The 25,245-nt window shown below is 37.3% G+C and overlaps 1 protein-coding gene across 4 annotated transcripts in view; it reads right to left on the bottom strand.

Moving 5' to 3' along the window:
* The window catches only part of MYO6 (myosin VI), a 142,271-nt gene that overhangs the window by 34,773 nt on the left and 82,253 nt on the right, over nucleotides 1-25,245 (bottom strand). For all 4 annotated transcript variants that reach the window (XM_022590345.2, XM_022590346.2, XM_022590344.2 and 1 more), the window contains 9 exons: nucleotides 21,869-21,949; nucleotides 18,819-18,999; nucleotides 13,744-13,888; nucleotides 12,433-12,590; nucleotides 10,974-11,065; nucleotides 8,410-8,482; nucleotides 6,716-6,843; nucleotides 3,620-3,715; nucleotides 3,152-3,325 (listed from right to left, as the gene is read on the bottom strand). In XM_022590345.2, the coding sequence (XP_022446053.1) occupies nucleotides 3,152-3,325; nucleotides 3,620-3,715; nucleotides 6,716-6,843; nucleotides 8,410-8,482; nucleotides 10,974-11,065; nucleotides 12,433-12,590; nucleotides 13,744-13,888; nucleotides 18,819-18,999; nucleotides 21,869-21,949 (1,128 nt within the window). The remainder of the gene's footprint in view (nucleotides 1-3,151; nucleotides 3,326-3,619; nucleotides 3,716-6,715; nucleotides 6,844-8,409; nucleotides 8,483-10,973; nucleotides 11,066-12,432; nucleotides 12,591-13,743; nucleotides 13,889-18,818; nucleotides 19,000-21,868; nucleotides 21,950-25,245) is intronic.

Here is a 25,245-nt window from a genome sequence, read left to right as displayed (position 1 = left end):
TCTCTTTAACAGATAGTAACATGCAGAAATGTATGGCTAATATATGATGCCAAGGACAATAACTTATTTTACTTATACAGAATTTATACAATTAAAAGACTGAAAATTAGCAATACTAGAAAACATACATGCACACTTGCAGGTGGGGTGAATAAGGAAAAAGTATACAGGCAATGCAAGAAGTAAATGAAAATGATGGGGATGCATTCAATAAGGGATCAACGGAGCAGTATGTGAACTTGTGGCAAGCTGGGTGTAGCTTGTGTCACGCTCCATGAAGAATGAAAACGTGTTTAAAATATACACTAATGCTATGTATTAGGATTGTTTTATATAACACCTTTCATAAATGAAACTGACCTGCCTACCTGTAGAAACCCTCTCTACTATTTTAAAACTTCACATTTCAATTATTTTTAAAGGCTAGGACAATTTTCTCAAGAAAAAGTTTCACAATGGACAGTACAAGTAGTTACGGACCTTTCCTTTGCTTAATAATATTAAGTGATTTTAATGTACTCTGGTTCAGTACATTAAAATCATGCATTTGCTTCACTTCTCTGCAAAGTAAATTATTTAAATTGTTATACTGATTTTATACTGGGATGCTTATTGTACTACTTAACAAAAGAGAAATTAACTAATTAATTCTTCAATTAACATATTTATTCAATCACAGCTATACTTAATAATAATAATAGGTATACTTTACTGAATGCTTTCTATGAGTCAGACACTGCTCAAAGCTTTTCACGGGCATTATCATGTTTAATCCGCACCACAACTCTAATTAAGGATATATTAGTAGACTCATTTTACAGGTGAAAACATTGAGGCCCAGAGAGATAAATCACTTGCCAAGATCAGGGAGCTAGTAATGGCAAAACCAAGACTCCAACAAGGACCTAACACCAAGGCTCATTCTCTTAAGCGTGATGCTACAGTACACTTCAGACATTATAGGCTTAAGTTATAAAAACGGAGTGAATTTCTCACTGGATTAAAAAAATACAGTCATACCCCACTGATCTGCTTGACAGAGTTCTGACAACCTCAACCAGTCTAGACCAGCACACAAATGAAAAGCAAGTGTAAGAGCCACCAATTTGGAAAGAAAACAACTGTGACAAAGCCCATGCTTCCTAATCCATAGCACAGTATTCGCCCAAAAAAAAAGGACAAAAAGTTGTCAGTAGAAGCAGCAAAAATAAACTATAGCATCTGAGAGAAGAGGGAGGAACGTCAATTACCAAAGAACAGCGGTCGAAGACCAGAAGGCATAATAGCCTGATGCAATGCATGCTTTACTTGTATTTTATTTTTATTTCAAAGCGTACAATTATTCATGTATATAATAAAAGAATATGATTTTCATCAAAACACTAATAGTAAAAGAGTTCTACTTCAATAACCTGAAAATGTCACTTTTCAGTGGAAAACTTCTGATTCTCGGTCATGTTCGATAACTGAAGTATTACTGTAAGTGCTAGCCTGTGTTGTTTTATTGCCTCCCATAACTTGAACTTGAATTTAAGAAGCTATTCTACTATATTTAAAAATAAGAATTACTACTAATATTTCATTTCAGAGTATCTCAATAAAAACACTTTGAAATTTTATTATTAACAATGTTACATCTTTTAGTTACAGTTTTCAAGCAGTTCGATGGGCAAAATACATTGTATTGCATATAAGCAATTTTAAGGCACTTAAAGTCTCAACATAAAATACCTTAGTCCAAAGAATTTTAAGAATGTTTTTTATTTTATTTATATCGTCTAAAATTTCAAGTATGTTCTTGCCAGCAATACTACTATATCACACTAGGAAAATACTTAATAAATGATATCCGTTTCATTCAGGCTAATGTACTATTTTAAACCAATCTGTTACCATTATGTCTATTTAAGAATCTAAGAATATCCAAATAAGAGAAAGAGTATTGTCAAGAGAAGAAGAAACTCATAATTAATGAATATAACTTACAATAAAGTTTAAAACTTTTTATTCAGTTCCTTGAAAAAATGTGTAATAAGCGGAATTCTCCTGTATCTATGTTTCAGCTTTTGTTTTATAAACATGATTTTATCAAGTTAGTTATTTAGAGCCCATTTCAATCCACAAGGGATTTCAGGAAGCTTACACTGTTAGTATCCTAGTATTCTGAGTCTTAAATATTGTTCCTAATTACATCATTTTTAATATTTGAAGTACACATAATGAAAGGCATATGTAGTTTTCTTGTAAACAGAACAAAAAGACTTTGTGGAAATGTATAAGAGAGAAATTAATTCTATTTCTTTGATCTATTTATTATAATTTTTTATTCATTAAACATGGCACAAAGTTTTTAAATTATCTTTTTCTATGCAAAATACTCAGCAATTAGAACCAAATAGTGGTGTTGCATTTCGAAGGCACATCATGTGACAATTCCTTATTAGACCCCAAAGAGTAAATTCCTGATCCGAAATTAATGAAACAAATGAAGTGTTCTTCAACGTCAAATAAGCAATTTGAAGGGTTTGCCACACAAAGCATTTATCTTTTACAGAAGTTCTTAGAAGCTTTAATCAAATTTTAGTGTAATATGCACACCCAAAATGCACTATGAGAGAAAACACGTTAAAAATGAATTACAAAATGAAATCATTAACTCGAGCTGGGCTCTTTTTAACACGGCAGCCACTCTGTAAGTAGGAGTCCACGAAGGTGATCATTTACCTGAAGCCCCTGGCAGTGCCTGCTTTTCCTCTCTCAACTCAACTAGTCCCCTCTAGCCATCTGGAGCTGGACTACTCCAGCTAAAACAAAACTGCTGAATGAGGAAGGAAACAGAAAACACATGGGAAAGAGAAGGTTTGAAGGTCAACCAGACAGTAAACAGAAGCAAGAACATGAGGAGAAGCAATCAGACATGTTAAAGAACCAAGAAAGAGCACGTTCGTAAAATTACCAGGTTTCCGTATGGTCAATTACTATGCCTATTTTATGTTATTCTGCATACAAACAGCAACAGTTCAGGGACTGCTCTTGAATCTCACTCGTGGGATTTCTCAGAGTGATCTACACTATCCACTGTAGAGTATAAAACAATTACAGTTTTAATGCAGTAAGAAAAAAATTCAAGTAATATATTTAGCACAAATACCTTAAACTTGTTTCCCACACTGATGAAGCTAAGTTTTCCTGCTTTTTGTTTAGTGTCTTTGTTGTTATTTGTGGATGATTCAAATAATTCCCGGATAAATTTATCCCTGGATTCACATATTAAGGACTCAAGAGACATATGTAAAGCGTCATTATTTTTCTCCACAAATTGAGTCTGAAAAATAAAGCAAACAGGAATGATTCGGTCCATCTTGTGATAATATTCCTTACCATGGTGTTGTCCAATAGAACTGTTTTGAGGTTATGGAAATGTTCTGTAGCTGTGCTGTCCAATAACGCCACCAACAGGCAGTGGGGACAGCAAGCACGTGAAATGTGGCCGGTGTACTGAGGAACTGAATTTTAAATTTTATTTAACTTTAAATAGCCAGATGTGGCTAGATGTTACCATACTGCACAGCGCAGCTTCAACATCAAATGGTTTTCTCCCGGTGAAAGTTATACTCACTGTTTCATAGCACACCGCCCCTGCGAAATGCCTGATGATGAAGCCTTCGTCATCTCTGATGTTCCTGTGAACTGCCAGCTTAGACTTTCTAGGAATCTGAAAAATGATACACACACCAGTTACTAAATTATCAAAAATATACTACACAGGGCTTCCCTGGTGGTGCAGCGGTTGAGAGTCCGCCTGCCGATGCAGGGGACACAGGTTCGTGCCCCAGGCCGGGAAGATCCCACATGCCGTGGAGCGGCTGGGCCCGTGAGCCATGGCTGCTGAGCCTGCGCGTCCGGAGCCTGTGCTCCGCAACGGGAGAGGCCACAACAGTGAGAGGCCCGCGTACCGCAAAAAAAAAAATATATATATATATATATATATATATATAAACTATACAACTTCCTTTAGAAAACATCTGGCATGTGAAATACTTAAAATTATATAAAGGGAGTTGTCATACTTTATATAATTATACTGCTTTTTAAATAAGCCTTAAAGTACCAGTAAAATCTAGCATATATTTTTGGTTATAATCTCTTAGGAAAGAAAAAAGGACCAGAGGTTTATAAAGTTAAATGCCTGTGTCTAAAGTGGTGGCTCCTGAGCTTGGCTGCTGAACTAGAATCAGCTGGAGAGCTTTTAAGCCTCTTACACCATTTACATCAGGTGATTCCTAGGCGTTGCCAAGGTCGAGAAGCACTGTTCTACAGAAACACCCAAAATCAGCACAGGGACTCACCTACTGATTTAAACCATACACCCTAACACGTTTACACAATGAGCCTGAATCTATATGAAGGAAACAAAATCCTTTTCCGGTTGTACTATCTAATTGTAATATCTCATGTTGGTATCATATTTGAAAGTTTCCAGAATAACAGATCACTCCTGACCCTCAAAATAGCCTAAGGTTAAGAAAGACAATCTCATTCAAAAATGAACAAGCTAAGACATCAGAGCCTTCCCAGGCTTTTGCTGGGTGAGAGAGCTAGCAGATCACAGAGCCCCCCTCTGCATGGCAGCAGGCCGGCACGAGTCAGGGGGCGACCCTGTGGTCAAGACGCTGGCCTGATGCCCAAATCCAACACTTTCTCTCTATGCTAAACAGGGAGGTCACCTGAGCTCTCCATGCCCATCCCCTCACCTCTAGCACGGCAGATGCAAGCAGGAGCTACCCCAAAGGATTCTCATGGGGACCAAATAAAGTAATTCAAGCAAAACTCTTAGAATGTGCCTGGCACATGCTAAAGGTTCAATAAATGGTTATTAATAATTTTGTTTTCAAAGACATACAATAAAAGTAATGATCTGTACAACTCAGAATTTACTGTCTTGCTCTTGTTCTCTTTTGAGGAAAGTGGCCATAGTCCATTCCTGATGCTTTAGTTTGCTGTCCTTGGAGCTATACGTCTCTGAAACCCTGGTCATAATTTGTTGACTAGCAGTAAAGGTAAAGGTAACCATGCATCCACAGAGAGACCGGTCTTCACAGAGAGCAGTGAATAAACAGGACTAGATGTACGTCTTTAATCTTAGCAGCAAGTTTTGTTGGGGACGCAGACTGCTTTTCTCTATCTCCACTGAAGTGAGAGAGGCAGCCTCCACATCAGACTTATTTAAGGATACAGAAGAACTCCAAGTCAACAGAGCAGGTAGTTGTGAGATGCAGTCCCCAGAGAAGGTTATCATAATTATATCAGCTTTGTAATGCCTTCAACCTATTCACGTTCTTGACTTAGTTAATGATGTGTGGAAACAAGAATATTTGCTTTCATTCACTTGAACTCCTGGACCCATCAAAGCAGCGAATGGTATACTATGCTACAGTCTCAAAACAATAAACAGTACAGGAGGCAGCTGCCACTCTAAGCAGCTTTTCTCTTCTTCCTTCCTTCCTTTCCTTGTTGTTCTAAGGTGAGGCAGCACCTATCTTCGTGGGTAAAGTTAACATCCACATTTCTCTGTGCTAGTCAGCTCTTTCTGGGTGCAAGGATGGAGCTGTGCTTGCATTACCTCAGGTGATGGTGGTTGAGTATAAAGATAAACCCAGAGCTAGGTGAACATGGAAAACACCTCAACAGCGGCACACTCCAGCCTTACGGAGAACGGCCCTACCGTTCACTGTTGCAAGCAGGTAGTCAAGCACAGCAGTTTAGGGAACCAGGTCTTCTGACCCTTTCAGAAGTGTACTTCTCATTTATTTCTACTGCCTTCTGTATCCGTTTTTCCCTTTAGCTAATTCTTCTATTGCTGCAGCTTCTATGACCCTCTCTGAATACATTTTTCCATTCAAAACTCCCAAGAGTATCAAAATCAATTTACTGATCACTAAATGAATTGCTTCCACCAGTCAGACTCTTAGCCACAAGCTTTGCTGGTCTTACAAATTTGCAGACAGGTAGCTGCTTGTGACTCGAGGTGCTAACCCCTGGAAAGTGATCAAGGTCACATGATACAAAACAGAGCAACTCATGGCCACTTAACTCAGAAGGGAGAACATAAAAACAGGTAAACCGGGCTTCCCTGGTGGCGCAGTCGTTGAGAATCTTTCTGCCAATGCAGGGGACACGAGTTCGAGCCCTGGTCTGGGAGGATCCCACATGGCGTGGAGCAACTTGGCCCGTGAGCCACATCTACTGAGCCTGTGCGTCTGGAGCCTGTGCTCCACAACAAGAGAGGCCGCCATAGTGAGAGGCCCGTGCACCGCGATGGAGAGTGGCCCCCGCCTGCCACAACTAGAGAAAGCCCTCGCACAGAAACGAAGATGCAACACAGCAAAAATAAATTAATTAACTAATAAACTCCTACCTGCAACATCTTCTTTAAAAAAAAAAAAAACAGGTAAACCTTTTTATACGTTTTAGATAGGTGAAATGTACTTTAGCTAAAATCGCCTTGATTAGATAGATCAGCAGCAGCAAAAATATATGGATACAAATTAAATGGTCATCTATAGAAGATACTGTGCTGGATTAAGAAGATGTTTATAGCTGTTCAAAGCCTTACATAACTTATGATTCTAATTACCTAATATCTAATGTCTAGTACATGTTTCTAAAAGTTTTTCTTCCCACCAGAGGCTCAATTTTGAAGTAGCAAACTCACACAGAGTCGGAAATGGTCTTTGTGCTTCTGGTGAACTTCAGATGTAAAGTGTTGATCACTTGGCTGGGGAAGGCGATTTTCTTCATCCAAAATATCCAGTATTCCCGCTAATTTTGCTTCAATTAAATCTATTTCAAAAAATCAGAATATGACAGGATAACAAACATAACATTTTAAACTTACTGATCACAAATTTTGAGGACTGATCCGAAACAATGTAACATGCTTCTGTAAGTATTGTATTCTCTCACAAGCAACAGAGAGCAGATGAATTTTATTGCACATCTGCAATTTATTAGAAAATAACATCATATATTTAATAGAGGTTTTAGGGAAACCACTCCATAAAGAAAGCGACTAACATAATAACCATTCCATCTGTAAGCCAGAAATACCTCCTCTCCCACATGACATCTATATTCAAATTGAAGTAAAACTATAGACGTTTTTGCAGGCTTAGCTTTTTGAAACTGTTTATAGATATGGATTCAAAAACTTTCCAGCAAAACGTCAGTAACAGCACATATTTATGCTCCTTCCATTCATGTTTTTGAATTTCCTGCCTGTCCAAAATAACTAGAAAATGTAAGCTGCTTAAATAACATAAGCAGTGCTAAATGGGACAGACTCTAAAAGCCGCAGGACACAGGAAGAGAAATCCAGAAGTGCTAAATGGGACAGACTCCAAAAGCCACAGGGCATAGAAAGAGAAATCCAGAAGTGCTAATTGGGACAGACTCCAAAAGCCGCAGGACATAGGAAGAGAAATCCAGGTTCTGACTGCACTGGTCAGAGAATAATGCTTCTTGGGCAATTAATAGAGGTGGAGGCGGACGCGCTAACTGAGCTATAACTGAGAGTGCTCTGATAGATGCACGACGCAAGTGGGCTGAAGGGGAAATGGAAGGGGAGGAGTTCCAGCCAAGATATCTCTGTGAAAGGATATGGTGTGTGAGGGGATATGCTGAGTGGACCAGGTAGGATGTGAAAGTGCTTTGAGAAGTAACACGAATGTAAAGTACTGTTATTATTGTTATTGTTGTTGTTATTACTATTACACTATCTTGTCCAAATCTAGCACATGAGTCACTGACTCAACGGTCAGATTCCATTTTCAAAGCAAGGCTTGCCGCACAGCTGATTTCAGAGATGCGTGGGAAAGAAAAGGCAGACTGAACACTCCCTGGGTGGGACAGGGAAAGGCTTCTTTACCGATAAAAACAGACAAGGAAAACAGAGACCCTGTTCTCCTGCTGCAGGGTGCTATCTGGATGGGACACTGGAACTTGTGATGCCAACTTGCCAAAGGGTGCGGGTGCACAGAATAGAAACAAAGAACTGCAGACGCGCAAAGCCAAATCCTGGCAGACACCTCGGGCTTCCTCACACGAGATAAGAAATCCCTTCACTGCTTAAGTAATTTTGTTTCCTCCTTAATTTATTCACGTTAACTGTTTAAGAAAGAAAATATCCCTCACAGTAGATAGAAGGAATTTTACGAAAACTTCCAATATAGCTGATTCGATGCCTTCATAGGAAAAATAACTTCCTAGCAGTACTAGAGAAGTAAAACCTCTCTCAAGTACCACAATTTCAAGTCCCATAACCAGCAGAGCACAGAAAAATTACTAGTGAAATCATTCACTGTATCTTCCCATATTTCCCAAAAGTAGAGCAAAAAAAAAAATACATACCTATACAGTCCTGGTTATCCACGTAATGTACTTCATTCACACCTAAACCTTCCTTTTGATAGAGTTCTTGTTCCTAAAATGAAATAATCATAATCATAGATATGGAGCTACTGTGTGATAGGAAATGGATTCACTGTGCCATATCCGATCATAACACTTATCGATTAGTCAGTGTACAAGGCTCACACCAGCTGATTCGGGGACTGAGAAGTCTTAACAAACATTAGGGGAGAAAAACCCTTGCCCCTAAAGCAAGGCGAAATAAAAACTTACATGGCCAACATAACATGATTCACGTTATGTGGAAGTGTTCCCCCCTGCAGATAAGCACGCTTTTCCCGAAATACGCTGGGCAGCCAGGCACAAACACAGGGATCTGTTTATAACCATTCAAACCCAAGACAAGACCAGGGCTTTGAAACATTTTTAGCGATTCTAAAGTCAAACTTCCCAGTAGAATAGACCAGGGATCCACAAACTTTTCTGGAAGGGCCAGGCAGTAAATATTTTCAGCTGTGGGCCATACTGTCTTTGTCACAACTGTGCAATTATGCCACTGCAGGGCGAAAGCAGCCACAGATAACAGTAAATGAAGAAGCGTGGCTGTCTTCCAATAAAATTTCATTTGTAAAATTAGGCGGCATGCTGGGTTTGTCCTGAAGGCCATAGTTTACCCCTGGAATACACAGAGGAACATAACTTGCTTTGATAATTTTAAAAAGCTTAAAAAACAGCTGAACCAACAAGCTCCCTGCTGACATGAAATTTGTCTCTCCTATTATATATCCTCAATAGCCCTTAATCATCGTCCAAAGAGAGGTAGAGCAGATTTATAACATTTATAGACAAGCACTAACGTTAAGGAAAGAGCAATTAACTGCAAATGGGCTCTAATATCTACACAGTGATATATATGAGGAGTATATCATTGGGGAAAACATAATTTAGAAGAATAATTTACAAATCAAAGTTAAGTTCCTGGATGTAATTCTGGTATCTTCTTAAAATTAAAAAGAAAGAGGAGGGAGGGATTTTATCACAGATGGGTGGGCAACGCAATGAGCTTAGGGTGATGTATATTTCAACCTTTTTTCCCCCTGAGTGTTTAACTATTTCCTCCCACGAGACGTACTATTTAGAAAAGGTTTCTGTCATTCTAGAAGGCACTGTCTACTTGAACTCAATCTGAATTTGAAATTCACACATTTACTTTAAAGAATTATTATAAAAGTAAACATGAATCAAGGCGCTGTCTCCTCTTCATGCAGTTTCTACATAAAGCTTGCTGGGTTGGTGTGGAAGGGAAGATTTAAGGCTGATTAAGTGAGAAGCATACATGCAAAACTTCACACAGTAATGAAAGGACTATGGCTGCCAGATGAAACTTTTCAGAGCAACTATCTTAACTGATAGGTACTTGTTTTAACCTGTTTTATTTATGCCAGAATTGGTATAATATATAAGATATTATAAGGTATAAAAGTTGGAATGTACTAGGAAACCCGTAAAGACAAAACACAATAAAAATGGGGGAAAGATGAATGGGATGGGAACAGGAAAGAAAATATTTCACATTTCAAGTCCAGAGACAGTGGGGAACTCAGAACACAGCGGTGCTAATACGAAGGGAACGGTGCTGTGAGCCAGCAACCGGGAAGGAGGGTTCAGACCTGCAGAAGTCACTGAACTTCTGCAGTTTCTTCATCTGTAAAACAAAGGGCTGCACTAGATTAACAGATTAATTCTGAGTTCCCTTTAACTCTACTTTCTTCATTCAGTAAGACATATCTCAAACGGCTCAAAGGAAGGAAAGACGAGGGTATCAGTAGGTGGAGAATTCAAAATACAAGGTAAAAAATGGTTAGCCTAATCACAAATCCACTGATCCAAAGCTACTTTTACTCACTGTGCACTCTGAGGTGTTACAAAGGAACTTTCCTAGACTTGAGAGCGTGAGTGTAGGCCACCAGTCATCTACTACAAGCAGGGGCAGGAAGTCCTTACTGGACCGGAGATGGTGTCCAGACAAAAGCACCCCACTGACAGGCCACTGGCAGTGCACAGGGTATCCTGGCAGGGAAACTGCTGTCTGGAGGTGGGCCAGGCCGGCGGCCCCAAGGAATCTCCTGGCCTGGTGGCTTTCCTGCCATACGGAGAGAGGGCGAGCAGGTAGCAGAGTGGACAGAAGCGGAGACACAGAGGAATAGAGGGAGATGCCCCAGGTCAGGGCTGGGAGCAGACTACTGTTTGGCTGTGGCAAGAGTGAAGACAACAGAATGAGGAAAAGAAACAGGCAGAATTTCAAGTCTAGTAAATGTCACCAGTAAGAAGCAAGAGACATTCACTTCTGAGGAGGTGCCTATTAGAGTTTTTACTGGGTCCCTAAGCCTCAGCTGTACCATTAACACTTCTGATGTGCCGCTGGGGCCCACACTGGGCACCTCTGATTCCCTGGGCCACCTTACGTCACACCCCATCCATCGGGCTAACTGCAGTATGCCTGTGTACCTTGAAATTTAAAATAGCTTAATGCGGTTCTCAAATCTAAATTGTATGGCAATTACCTCCTTCAGAATCCTTTCATTAAAAAACTGTTGAAGTTTTTCATTGCAATAGTTGATGCAAAATTGTTCAAAACTGTTACGTTCAAAGTACTCTGAAAACAAAACCAGAATCAAGAGTCATCATCAGATCAACTTCACATTAATAAATTTAACTAAGGATAAAGTTTTATTGTATCAATGTTTAATTTAACATTAGGTTAAAAAATATACATATAATTGTTCCATGCTCCCCAAATGCTCTTATTTCAAGACTTTAAATTTTTATATGCATTAAAATTAAGTATTAAAAATACCTTCGCTTGACAAAAAGGTGTTTGTCAGATAAGATAAATGTCATATAGTAAAAGATGTAAAATATAAGTCACTTGTAAAGATTTTTAAAGCACAGGTGTTAAAGCAATCTAAATCAAAGAAGAAAAATGACTTAAAATGTAAGTACTTTATATTTTTCTATATAATCTGTAAAATTATAGTTAGAAAAAATATTATGGATACTAATGCATTAGTAAAATTAAGGGATTGTATTACATTATTTCTAAGATCCCTGTAGCTCTAAAATGTTATGACTCTGAGTATGTGAGTGTTATGCTAAAACGGTGCAGACTAGGAAACAAATGTCTGAAGATTACGAAACCTTAAGTCAGTGACGAGTGTTTCTCTACCTTTGATCATAAGGTAATGCTTTATTGTAAATTTTAAAATATGTATTACAGCGAAAACAAAACTCTGCCCCTCCCAAATGTAAACACTCATATCTTCCCTTGACAAATGCAAGCAAATTACGAAGGACACCACTTCTGCACAGAGGGAACGCCCACACTGATAAAGCCCAATGTAAAAAACGGTCAGACTTACTTTGAGATTTTTACAACACGGTAATTCCGAACAAAGCAGCATTCCGATATCAGTGACTCGTTTCATTTCTGGTTATACACCTCCATAGTTGTTCTCAAATATTTATGTTGATAGCTTACTCATTTGGTGGAAATTATTGGAAATAGCTCTCTGTTGACAACTAACACTAATGATGAATTTTTACACATAGTAATGAGTTTGGCCTGTGTGCTAGGTCAACCTGTACCCAGGTCCATTGGCTGGAGCCAATGGTTTTAATGACTTAATTCTCTGTATCAGCAGTACTCAAGACGTAACCTTTATCAGCTGTACTCATTTAAGAGTACACAGACATCTCTACCTATAGTAGTTTCAATCAACATGTTTTAATTTAAGCATTAGTATGACCGAAATCCATGAGTCTTTCCTTTCCTTTTTTTTTTTTTTTTTGAAGCATTAGCTTCCTACTTAAATCGTATTATGAAACGAAATGGTGGTATGGACATATAACTGGAAATACATCAAGTGAAAGGTATTACAAGGGAAAAAAAGTTTTTAAAATTTTATTTTAAATATGTGTGAAAGTACCAAACAGATACAAACTCACAAACAAAACTATACTTACCAAATCCAGCAATATCTAGGACTCCAATAAAATAGGATGATGTTTCAAAAGGAAAACACTGATTCACTCTGTTGACCACGTGATCGAAAAGATGGCTATAGACAGTCTTTGCCAAGGCATCCCGGGCGTTGTTTGCTTGCTCCACTTTCAGGGGTACCCTGTAAAAGAAGACCGTACCAACAGAAATTCTTCATAGTAATATGTTGTGGAAATAATGCCATATTCCCAAGAACTAAGTACATATTCACTGTGAAGAACACAATAAATAGTTACAAAATGTCATTCGTGAATAGAGACAGATAAACGGGGCTAAGTAGAATACTACAAGAGAATTATCTACAAGATAATTAGATTAAAAGTCATCACTGAGTAAAAGAACATTAGGCTCAAAAACTCTTTTTAACCTTAATTTATACCTCATTGTACATGCTGAATATATAAAAAAAAATCATTCAGAGGAATAATCTTCCATGTGACTTTCTTAAATGCAAAAGAAATTGCGTTTAATTCAAGACCACTTTAAAGGTCAGAAACTTGGTTAACACTGTTTAGGAAAAAAAATGTTTCCATCTTAAAATCCCAACTGTCCAACTCTACTCTTTCATATAAATAACTACATGGTACAACAGTGTTAGGACGCTGCAGATACACGTACACAGCCCGATGAAGAGAGGCTGCCACAGGAAAGAATTTCCAAACACTGTGCTAAATGCTGTCATAAAGCATGAGGCCCTGTGGGAATACCAGAAAAAAATTATCAAAATTTGGAAGTAACCTTAAAAGTCATTCAGGTCAGACCAATACTTGAATCCCTTCTAAACAGTGATTTTCCAACTTATATTTCTTGTAATAGAACCCTTTCCTAAAGGGACTCTTATGTGGACACGCCATACTTAAGACACAAAAAAGAACTGCTTTGGAACACAGGGGAAACGGAGGACATGATTGCTGAGGACCACCCTCCTGTGCTTTTACCAGCCTTCCCTTGGGTTCCAGAAATCTCTCCAAGGAGCCACGCAACTGTAGGGCACTACTATACATCTTCCTCGCTGAGATTTTCTTCATAATAATAATCTGGAGTTGGCTTAGCAAAGAATCAGGCTAAGCATACCTTGCTAATATTTCCCAAGGTAAGAGTTACCGAATGTTCTGAGTGGCTAAATGATTTTTTTAACCTTTTTTTTTTAATTTGTTGAAAATTTTTCAAAATATGTCAACCAGAACGCCTGCCTTATTCAGCAAGCGACAGAGGACCTGGCTTTTTTCCCCACAAGGCAGGATTTTTACAGAGCAATGAGTTAGGGAACTTACTTTATCACTGTTCCTTTGGTGCCCCCTGCTGTTGTTAGCATGACTCTTGTAGTTAAGCTTACACGAAGATCATCTTGATCCAAACCGAGTAATTCAGCACAATACTCCAATGACTGAGTAGATTTATTCTTCAGATTACAGCCACCTAATGAACACGTATTTCAATTTGAAATTAATAAACATTATGTAAACCAGATTTTCAAGATGCATTTCTTAGAAGTACACTTCACTTAAACTATGGACTAGACAAGGCTTAGTTGTGACTTTTAACTTCACCTCGCTTGTTCCCCGCCCTTGTCAGACACTCACACTGCCAAGGTCAGTGGGAGACCCTCACTCAGGGCAGCCCATGATACAATCCTTTCAGCCCATCAATTTTAGCCTGTCACGGTTTCATTTTTTAATGACCCAGCAAGCAAAATATACTGAAGATAGATTATAATCCTTGTTAATATATTAAAATAAATCTCTGGAATAACAGAGTGCCTTATCACTAAAATCATACGACCGCAGAAAATATCAAGGAGTAATTTCAGTGGTAGATGTTGTGAGGCACTGAAGTAGGTCAGTGTGGGTGTGGACGTCTGTCTATGTGTGTGGGGGTGTGTGTGTGCACACGCATGTGCTCGTGAGGCTCGGGGACAAAGGAAGAGGGTGAGGCGGCCACGGCTATTTCCTGTACATCATATCTATAGATTTCTATTTATGGAGCTGGTTTCAAAAAGTTTTTTCTAGAAAGACAGAATACGACAGTCCTTAGACTCGGGGCTGTGATGGCTCTACAACTTACTAGCTGTGTGACCTTGAACGAGTTACTTATTCTTTCTGTACTCAGTTTCCTCACCCATATAAAGATGATAATTAACTGTACCAGCCTAATAAGGTTGTTATGAAGATTAATAAGGTTATATACGTGAAGTGCCTGGAAGAGTGGCTGGTACATAATAAGCACTCTATGAAGGTACCGATAATTATTATCCTATTACTACTAATATTAAAAATAATAAACATTTTATTAACATTTTTATGGTTTAGTGCTTATAAATGATTCATTTTAAGACTAATTTCAAAATTACAAAGAACGTATGAAATCACAATGAGAATTTTATCATGACAAATTAATAAACTATTTAACAGACTGCTCTCAGGAGAAAGAAACCGTGAGATCTTATATGAATAAGGGCTTGTCAAGACAATTCATTGGGGAAAAGAACAGCTTTTCAAACAAAGTGCAGTGGGCAACTGGACATCCACATGCAAAAGAATGAAGTTGGACCCCTACTTCACACCATACACAGAAATTAACTCAACATCAATCAAAGACCTAAAGGTAAGAGTAACACTATTAAGCTCTTAGAAGAATACAGACATAAATCCTTGTGATCTTGGACCAGATGATGGCTTCCTAGATATGGCACCATAAGCAACAAAAGAAAAAACAGACAAACTGGATGTCATCAAAATGAAAAACTTCTGTGCTTCAAAGAACAGTATCCAGAAATGAAAAACACAACCCGCAGAATGAGAGAAGATATTTGCAAATTATACATCGGATAAGGAACTTGTATTTAGAACATATTAAAAAACTCTTACCACTCAGTAATAAAAAGGCGATCCAATTAATAAGTGAGTAAAGAACATAAGTAGTCCTTCCTCAAACCAAGATATACAAATGGCCAATACAGTTGAAAATATGCTCAACAGCATGAGCCATCAGGAAAATGCAAATAAAAACCACAATGAGGTAGCACTTGGCAGGCACTAGGGCAGTAAGAATGTAAAACCCTTCAGTTACTTTGAAAGTCAATTCCTCTTAAGGTTAAATATAGAATTACCATATGACTCAGCAATTCTACTGGTAGGCATACACCCAAGAGAAATGAAAACATATGTCCACACAAAAACTTGCACACAAATGTTTATAGCAGCATAATTCATAATAGCCAAAGGTGGAAGCAACCTAAAAGTTCACCAAATAACAAATGGATAAACAAAATGTCGTATATCCATACAATGGAATATTACTCAGCAATAAAAAGAAATGATGTACTGACACATGTTAAAACATGGATGAGCCTTGAAAACATTATGCTAACTGAAAGAAGCCGGTCACAAAGAGCACATACTGTATGATTCCATTGATATGAAATGCCCATGACAGGCAAATTGATAGAGACAAAGTAGAACAGCGGTTGCCTAAAGGCTAGGGATTTGGGAGGAGATGGGGCGGGGGGCGGGGGGGGGGGGTAAGGGTATGGCGTCTGTGTCTGGAGTGATGAAAATATTCTAAAACTGAATATAGTGATTGTTGCACAACTCAATGTGAATTATATTTCAATAAAGCTGAAAAAAAGAATACGGGGAGAGGAATACTTAGAAGATATATTAAACGTTTAATTCTATGAAAGTAAGATTACTACTAATTTCTAGTTTATACACACACACATTATCTAAAATTATATCTCAAGAAGTTGATCAACAATAATTAATTCATTTAAATACTTCTCTTTTTTTTTTTTTACTATTCTGCAAAGTTTCTTACACACTTCCAGGAATTATGTAAGGCTAGCATAGAAAAAATTTATTTTAGAAGTTTCAAAAGGGCAAAATACTGGGAAATAACGCAAGGCTTTTCGTGTCACTCCCCTTCCAAAAAAGAACTTCTCTGAACACTTTTTACATTAGTTGTTATAATAATGTATGTTTTTGTTATGTGGAATTTTTAAAATATAGGAAGTCCCTAGAGGCATTCTTTGCATTTCCATCATGAAAAAACTTTTAAATAGCAGTGGGAGCTGTCTGAACATTTACCGAAGAATAAATTTTCTGATAAAATAATTACGAATATCCAGAGCTTTCTCAAATTGCCAAAACTGAGCTCTCTAGGGCAGGAAAAATCAATTCTGATTAGCAAGAAACCATCTGAATCTATACGAAGGATCATAGGAAGGATGAAGATTAATATAATAAAATCTTAGCTGTTAAAAATAGCCTAGTTTATTAATTCTCTGGATTCATTGCCTCATTCCAATCTGCTCTGCTTTCTGCTCATTTTCCCTTCAACAGAAGGAAGTTTGAGAAGAAAAATAAAAGATAATGTGAATATCTGCTATGTGCCTTTTGACCATTTAAGGTGCTTTTCAACTAACTAGATCATGCCACATTTATGATCCTCTGTGTACATCTGCGTGTTTACCACACGGTAATAACATGAGGTGTGTGAAAATGCCACCTATCACTTCTAATGACATGTCCAAACTGTGCATTAATTTTTCTAAACTTTTTTGGATATTACTTAGAACTCCTACATGCTCCCTTGGTATAACGATGCTACAGAGCAAACGGAAGTGTATTCTAACACTCATTACATTTTCAAATCCCTCAAAAAAAACTAGTAACAGTTTTAATGCACACTAAGAACATACCTGATTTTGCTTGGTTTTTCTTTTTGTTTCTTTTATTTTAATCTGGGAGTAATCTGCATTTTTATTTTTCTTATTCATTAAAAAACACTTAGAGTGATTACTACATGCCAGACTTAAGTATTCGCATCATTCTACAAATAGTTAACTCATTTATTCCTCTTTATAACATGAGGTAAGGCCTGTTATTTATTATTCCTAGTTTACAGGTGAGGAAACCGAGACACAGAGAGGTTAAGTTCCTGGCCCAAGGTCACACAGGCAGGTAACACAAGTGAAAAGCCTGGCCCAAGACCACGTGCTCTTACACACCACACTATGATGTCACAGCACCACGGACACTCAGTCTGAAAGCCACTCAGACTGTTGACTTGCATCTGCTCAGAAGGTTCAGTGACAGGGGGCAATGAGGGGCAGTTATCACACGTACTGGAGTTAGTCAGACATGGGTAGAACCGGCTCTCACACCTACAACTTCACTAATGACCATATTACTTAAACTCCTGCACAGGTCCTACTTCTGTAAAATGGAGCTAATAGCCTCTACCTCATTATCTTTATTAAATTCAGATTACGATTATGACGTTTATGATGAAATACAGTTTATGAAGGGTCTTGCACGTAGCAGACATTTTTTTTAATGTTCTTTTTCCTTCCTCTTGTGCCCTTTTCCTTATATGCAAACTACTGCTAGGAAAAAACACTTCTCATGGATTATTTCTTCATTATTTTACGAATGAAAAATCCAAGGCTTAGAGGGCTTCTGGGATCTGACACTAAAGCCCATGTTATTGACTACTATATTAAATGGTGCTTCCGATTTTTTTAAAAACTCTTTTAAACAATGTATTTATGCAGGAGTCAACAAGCTTTTTCCTCTAAAGAGTGAGGTTTTAGGCTTTGCTGGCCATCCAGTCTCTGTCACAAGCCCATCTCTGCCACTACGAAAGCTGGCATAGGCAAAACATAAATAAATGTGTGTGGCTGTGTTCTAACAATACTTTATTTACAAAAACTGGCAGCTAGTCAGATCTGACCACAAGCCATAGCCTGCCAACTCCCGCATTCATGGATCAAACTGAAGATCATATAAAAAGCCTTACTATTTATGTAGAGACTGAAACAATACAGTTGAAAAGTTACTATAGTGCAGGCATTTAAATGATCTGTTCAATCTGCATCAAGTGTAACCTGTTTTCATTTCCCAGTAACAATGTATACGGGCTTTCATGTATTCAATTATCCTAATTAACCATTCCAAGTTTAGATCAATGAACCAGAAAAATGTCAAAATACCTTAAAAGATGGTAGAGAGAATTATTATGTTCACTTATTGGAAAAGATTAATATCAGTTGAAAAATTTAACCAAATATGACCCTGGTAGTCAGGATTATTTATCCTTCACAGGACGAGTTTATTCCTCATCAGTATCACTGATTTATTCAAACAGAGCTCATAATAACTAATAATGCAGCATCCCGTAGTTGCAAGATTCATCACATAATACAGTATATTCTAGAAATGTAGGGTATTAACAAGCCTGCACACAGAGTAAATTTTCATATGACAATTAAGTGACAAACTTCTCATTTTACTCCTTTTTAAAATAAAGCAAAACAAAAAGACCACAAGAAAACAAACAAACAAAAAACCTGAAGTGCTGCCGGCTTCCTCAAAATCAATATTTCCAAGGTGCAGGACACCAGCTACTACCCGGAACAGATCAAGCTTTTCTTCATCATCCAAACCAATCTTTTTCATGGCTGTGCACATTCTAATAAAATCTCCATGGTCATCTAACAAAGGATCTTTCAAGGAACCTCCCTTAAGATACTACAAAACAAGAAGACATTATTTAAGTATACTAACACAACTACACAACGTCTACTCACTATATAACATGCAAAAATAAAATGTGTCAATCATAAAACTTTAGTGTTCCAACACATTCAAAAACTGAATGACTGGGCAAAGTGTACCCAGGATTTATGTATTATTTCTTTCAATGACATGTGAATCTACAACTATCTCAGTAAAAGTTTCAGTCAAAAATGGAATGAGATGTTTTCCAATTTAATTACAACTTTAATTCTAAAACTAGGACATTATATAAAAATATAAATTGAGTGAAAATGAAGGGAATATCAGCGGTTGAAATGAATCAACATGAAACCATAGGTCAAAAAGAACTGAGGTTTTAAAAAACTGTAATAAAAATTTAAATCTGACACTTAGCATTACACTCCTTCAGGTTAACTGCCATCAGCTACACCAATATTCAACAGCAGTAACCAGTGGACAGGCTAACAACAATGTTCATGGCCTGGGAATTAATTTTTAAACCTTTCTGTATTAGTATATATGAGGTAAAGTGTATTAGTAAGCATTATGCTTATGCTAAGAATTTATGCAATGACTGAAAACATTTCCGAAAAAATGAAGAGAAAATTTGCTTTCTCTCCTAAAAGAACGTGCATCTAAAGTATTCATTTACTAGAACCTATAACGAACTCAGAAAAAGGAAGAAGAAAACTCAGCCCTGCAGAAACTAGAAGGAGGAAAAAGAAATTACTGGACACAGAAAGATAGGACTAGCAATTTTCCAGAACTTGAGAATGAATAAGTAAAATTAAACATTAGGTAACAGCATCAGAATTAACTGGCCATTAAAGACGCCCCTAGGAGATGTTTTTTTTTCCTCCAGGTTGCCAACTGCTTCCCAGCGAAATTTGTAATTGCCTTTCCACACAAGTCTTTAAAATGTTTAATTATGCATGTGTAAAATTTCTGGAAAATGTCTAGACAAAGAAATTTAATTTTATTCTTAAAGAAAACAATCACATGCAGCCAAATTTAAAACAAAGCACAAATCGTGCAGAATTTTTAGTCTTGCAATTGAAAGGTTACTTCATTTAAAAACTGTTTCTAATCAAATGTCAATGAATATATTGCTATCACGGCAGACTAAAAATACTGCATTCTCCTAAAAATAACACACGGCTTAAAGACATGCCAGTGGAACTAGGCAAAGGATTCTAAATAGTCAAAATGATCACCTCATCCTCCTGATAAAGAAGACAATAAAAAGTAATTTAAACATATTAAATCCATTATTCACTTGTATATTTTTATATATAAACCCAGTAATACGAATACGATTCCTAACAAACTATGTTGACTCTAGAATCAGAAACTGTACATTTTCTTCCTAAGATAGCACAAAGACTGCTACTCTTTGCAGAGTAAAATCCAGTTTTCTTTCCTCTCCACTCAGTTTTTTCCATGGTAAAAGATCAAATTTATATATGTATATATTTTTTCCTTTGGGATAGCTGCACTATCCCACCAGGAAATGTCCCCATTATCTTAGTGGAAATAATACAATTTCCATATTTCAATGATGCCTTATAAAAATATAGGTTACCATAACAAAGGAAGATACCATAATAAATATTAATGTCACTTCTTAAAGTTCCAACCATGGATGTAATATAAAGTTTACAGACATCTGTGTCTAAAATGATAAATAAAATGTCAACTTAAACAAAAATTAACTGCAGACTCATCTGCTTAGAATTCAAATTAATGGGAATTTTTAGTTGCTTTCTGTTCTTTTCTATGAATATACGAAAGGTATAATTCACCTCACCATTTTGAAAGTAGTCAAAAACATCTGACTCACAAATGCAGGGGCATTAAAAACCGAGTATAATAAAACCTTGTTCACTTAAATATAAATCTTTTAATAAAATAAAGACAATATGAACTAGCCCCTATCATTAATCCTGACTTGTTGTTTTATAATTTAAGCTCCCTGAGTAGATACAACTTAATCCCACTTACTACTTAAACATTGCATATTAAAATTCATAAAAGTTGCAGTAGATTTTTAGATTAAGGACTTAATGTTTTTAAAATAATACTTAATGGTACAATTATATCTACTTACTCTTAGAAATACAATGATTTAGTAAGACCTATACATAAAACTTTTCATAATATATTACAGAAACATGATGTTTTAAAGAGAAATATTAAATAATACATAAGCATTAGTTCACAAGAATGCTCACTCTACTTATTGTCTACATCAAAGCTTACTTCAGCCTTGACACAGACAATAAATTATAAAGGACATATTTTATACTTAATCACAAATGGGTAATATGAGAGTAAGTTTCAAAAATGTCAGCAAAGGATGATTCTTAGGCAATCTGATGTCCTCATGCCGGGAAAATAACAAAAGAAGAGCAGTGCACTGAGGTCCCACCAAGACCCAGAACCTGTGGCTTCTGCAGATACCAAAAGAGGTGTAAAGTACTTCTCGGCGAGAGGTGTGGATGAGTATTTAGGTTTTTTAAGCATAAGCCTAAAAGTAAGAGATCCTGGGCTTCCCTGGTGGCGCAGTGGTTGGGAGTCCACCTGCTGATGCAGGGGACACGGGTTCGTGCCCCGGTCTGGGAAGATCCCACGTGCCGCGGAGCGGCTGGGCCTGTAAGCCATGGCTGCTGGGCCTGCGCGTCCGGAGCCTGTGCTCCTCGGTGGGAGAGGCCGCAGCAGTGACAGATCCGCGTACGGCAAAAAACAAAACAAAACAAAAGTAAGAGATCTTACTTGGTTTCCAAAATAAAAAATAGAATACATCTTTCAGCACAATTTTTTTGTATTAAAGATTATATATATTTTTTAAAGGTTACTTTACCTCAGGACTTTTTCGGTTCTGTAAAATGTGTTTGTCAGTTTCTCTGTTAGCAAAGTATCTAGTGCAGCCTCGGTTTAAATACTAGGACAAAGAAATTTAAAATATAATTAACAAATATGATCCACAGGAAAATGATACAAGGAAAACACAACTTATCAAATAGTGCTAACTCTAAAGAATTTCTAAACATAACCTGACTATCATTTAATCTCTCAATTAAAATCAATACTTCTATATACCATAAACATTTCATTCCTACTAATCACAGCAGGGATGGTGAAAATCCTAACCTGAAAATAGATTAAATTACATGATTAACATAAAAACCAATACCATAAAGCTTTCCTATTTTTCTAAGGTAGCAATTTTTTAAAAATATGTATCTCCAGTTTATTCATTTTTAACATCTTTATTGGAGAATAATTGCTTTACAGTGTTGTGTCAGTTTCTGCTGTATAACAAAGTGAATCAGCTATATGCATACGTGTATCCCCATATCCCATCCCTCTTGTGTCTCCCTCCTACCCTCCCTATCCCACCCCTCGGTCACAAAGCACCGAGCGGATCTCCCTGTGCTATTCGGCTGCGTCCCACTAGCTATCTATTTTACATTTGGTAGCGTATATATGTCCATGCCACTCCCTCACTTCGTCCCAGTTAACCCTTCCCCCTCCCCGTGTCCTCAAGTCCATTCTCTATGTCTGCGTCTTTATTCCTGTCCTGCCCTTAGGTTCATCAGAACCATTTTTTTTTTAGATTCCATATATATGTTTTAGCATATGGTATTTGTTTTTCTCTTTCTGACTTACTTCACTCTGTATGACAGACTCTAGGTCCATCCACCTCACTACAAATAACTCAATTTTGTTTCTTTTTATGGCTGAGTAATATTCCATTGTATATATGTGCCACATCTTTATCCATTCATCTGTAGATGTACACTTAGGTTGCTTCCATGTACTGGCTATTGTAAATACTGCTGCAATGAACATCGTGGTTGGTACACGACTCTTTTTGAATTGCGGCTTTATCACGGTACATGCCCAGTAGTCGGATTGCTGGGTCATATGGTAGTTCTATTTGTAGTTTTTTAAGGAACCTCCATACTGTTCTCCATAGTGGCTGTATCAATTTACATTCCCACCAACAGTGCAAAAGGGTTCCCTTTTCTCCACACCCTCTCCAGCATTTATTGTTTCTAGACTTTTTGATGATGGCCATTCTGACCAATGTGAGGTGATACCTCATTGTAGTTTTGATTTGCATTTCTCTAATGATTAGTGATGTTGAGCATCCTTTCATGTGTTTGTTGGCAATCTGCAGTATCTTCTTTGGAGAAATGTCTGTTTGGGTCTTCTACCCATTTTTGGATTGGGTTGTTTTTTTGATATTGAGCTGCATTAGCTGCTTGTGTATTTTGGAGATTAATGCTTTGTCAGTTGCTTCGTTTGCAAATATTTTCTCCCATTCTGAGGATTGTCTTTTCACCTTCTTTATGGTTTCCTTTGCTGTGAAAACGCTTTTAAGTTTCATTAGGTCCCATTTGTTTATTTCCATTTCCGTAGGAGGTGGGTCGAAAAGGATCTTGCTGTGATTTATGTCATAGAGCGTTCTGCCTATGTTTTCCTCTAAGAGTTTTATAGTGTCTGGGCTTACATTTAGGTCTTTAATCCATTTGGAGTTTATTTTTGTGTATGGTGTTAAGAAGTGTTCTAATTTCATTCTTTTACATGTAGCTGTCCAGTTTTCCCAGCACCACTTACTGAAGAGGCTGGCTTTTCTCCATTGTATATTCTTGCCTCCTTTATCAAAAATAAGGTGACCATATATGCATGAGTTTATCTCTGGGCTTTCAATCCTGTTCCATTGATCTATATTTCTGTTTTTGTGCCAGTACCATACTGTCTTCATTACTGTAGCTTTGTAGTACAGTCTGAAGTCCGGGAGCCTGATTCCTCCAGCTCCGTTTTTCCTTCTCAACATTGCTTTGGCTATTCGGGGTCTTTTGTGTTTCCAAACAAATTGTGCAATTTTTTGTTCTAGTTCTGTGAAAAACGCCATTGGTAGTTTGATGGGGATTGCAGTGAATCTGTAGATTGCTTTGGGTAGTATATCATTTTCACAATGTGGATTCTTCCAATCCAAGAACATGGTATATCTCTCCATCTGTTTGTATAATCTTTAATTTCTTTCAACAGTGTCTGATAGTTTTCTGCATACAGGTCTTTTGTCTCCTTAGGTAGGTTTATTCCTAGGTATTTTATTCTTTTTGTTGCAATGGTAAATGGGAGTGTTTCCTTAATTTCTCTTTCAGATATTTCATCATTAGTGTACAGGAATGCAAGAGATTTCTGTGCATTAAGTTTTTATTCTGCTACGTTACCAAATTCATTGATTAGCTCTAGTAGTTTTCTGGTAGCATCTTTAGGATTCGCTATATATAGTATCATGTCATCTGCAAACAGTGACAGTTTTACTTCTTCTTTTCCGATTTGGATTCCTTTTTATTTCTTTTTCTTCTCTGATTGCCGTGGCTAAAGCCTCCAAAACTATGTTGAATAATGGTGGTGAGAGTTGGCAACTTTGTCTTCTTGCTGATCTTAGAGGAAATGGTTACAGTTTTTCACCATTGAGAATGATGTTGACTGTGGGTCATATATGGCCTTTATTATGTTGTTAGGTTCCCTCTATGCCTACTTTCTGGAGAGTTTTTATCATAAATGGGTGTTGAATTTTGTCAAAAGCTTTTTCTGCATCTATTGAGATGATCATATGGTTTTTATTCTTCAATTTCTTAATATGGGGTATCACATTGATTGATTTGCATATATATATATATATATTTTTTTTTTTTAATGGGTAATGAGAGCTCTATTCCATCTTGTAATTGTTCCCTAGGGTGTATTTTACAAAACTGGGTGATTTTTAGTATGCTCCTTGAAAGAGAAAGAAGTTTTTTGTTGTTGTTGTTTGTTTGTTTAAAAGATGTTGGGGGTAGGAGTTTATTAATTAATTATTTTTGCTGTGTTGGGTCTTTGTTTCTGTGCAAGGGCTTTCTCTAGTTGTGGCAAGCGGGGGCCACTCATTGCAGTGCGTGGGCATCTCACTATTGTGGCCTCTCCTGTTGTGGAGCACAGGCTCCAGATGCGCAGGCTCAGTAGTTGTGGCTCACAGGCCCACTTGCTCCACGGCATGTGGGATCCTCCCAGACCAGGGCTCGAACCCGTGTCCCCTGCACTAGCAGGCAGATTCTCAACCACTGCACCACCAGGGAAGCCCGATTTGCATATATTGAAGAATCCTTGCACTCCTGGGATAAACCCCACTTGATCACGGTGTATGATCCTTTTAATGTGCTGTTGGATTCTGTTTGCTAG

Source organism: Delphinapterus leucas, chromosome 12, assembly GCF_059928025.1.
Source record: "Delphinapterus leucas isolate spDelLeu-1000000601 "Yukka" chromosome 12, BTC_Dleu_Yukka2, whole genome shotgun sequence".
Lineage (NCBI taxonomy): Eukaryota > Metazoa > Chordata > Mammalia > Artiodactyla > Monodontidae > Delphinapterus > Delphinapterus leucas.
The sequence above is the reverse complement of the archived record's forward strand: the minus strand, read 5'-3'. Positions and strand labels throughout refer to the sequence as shown.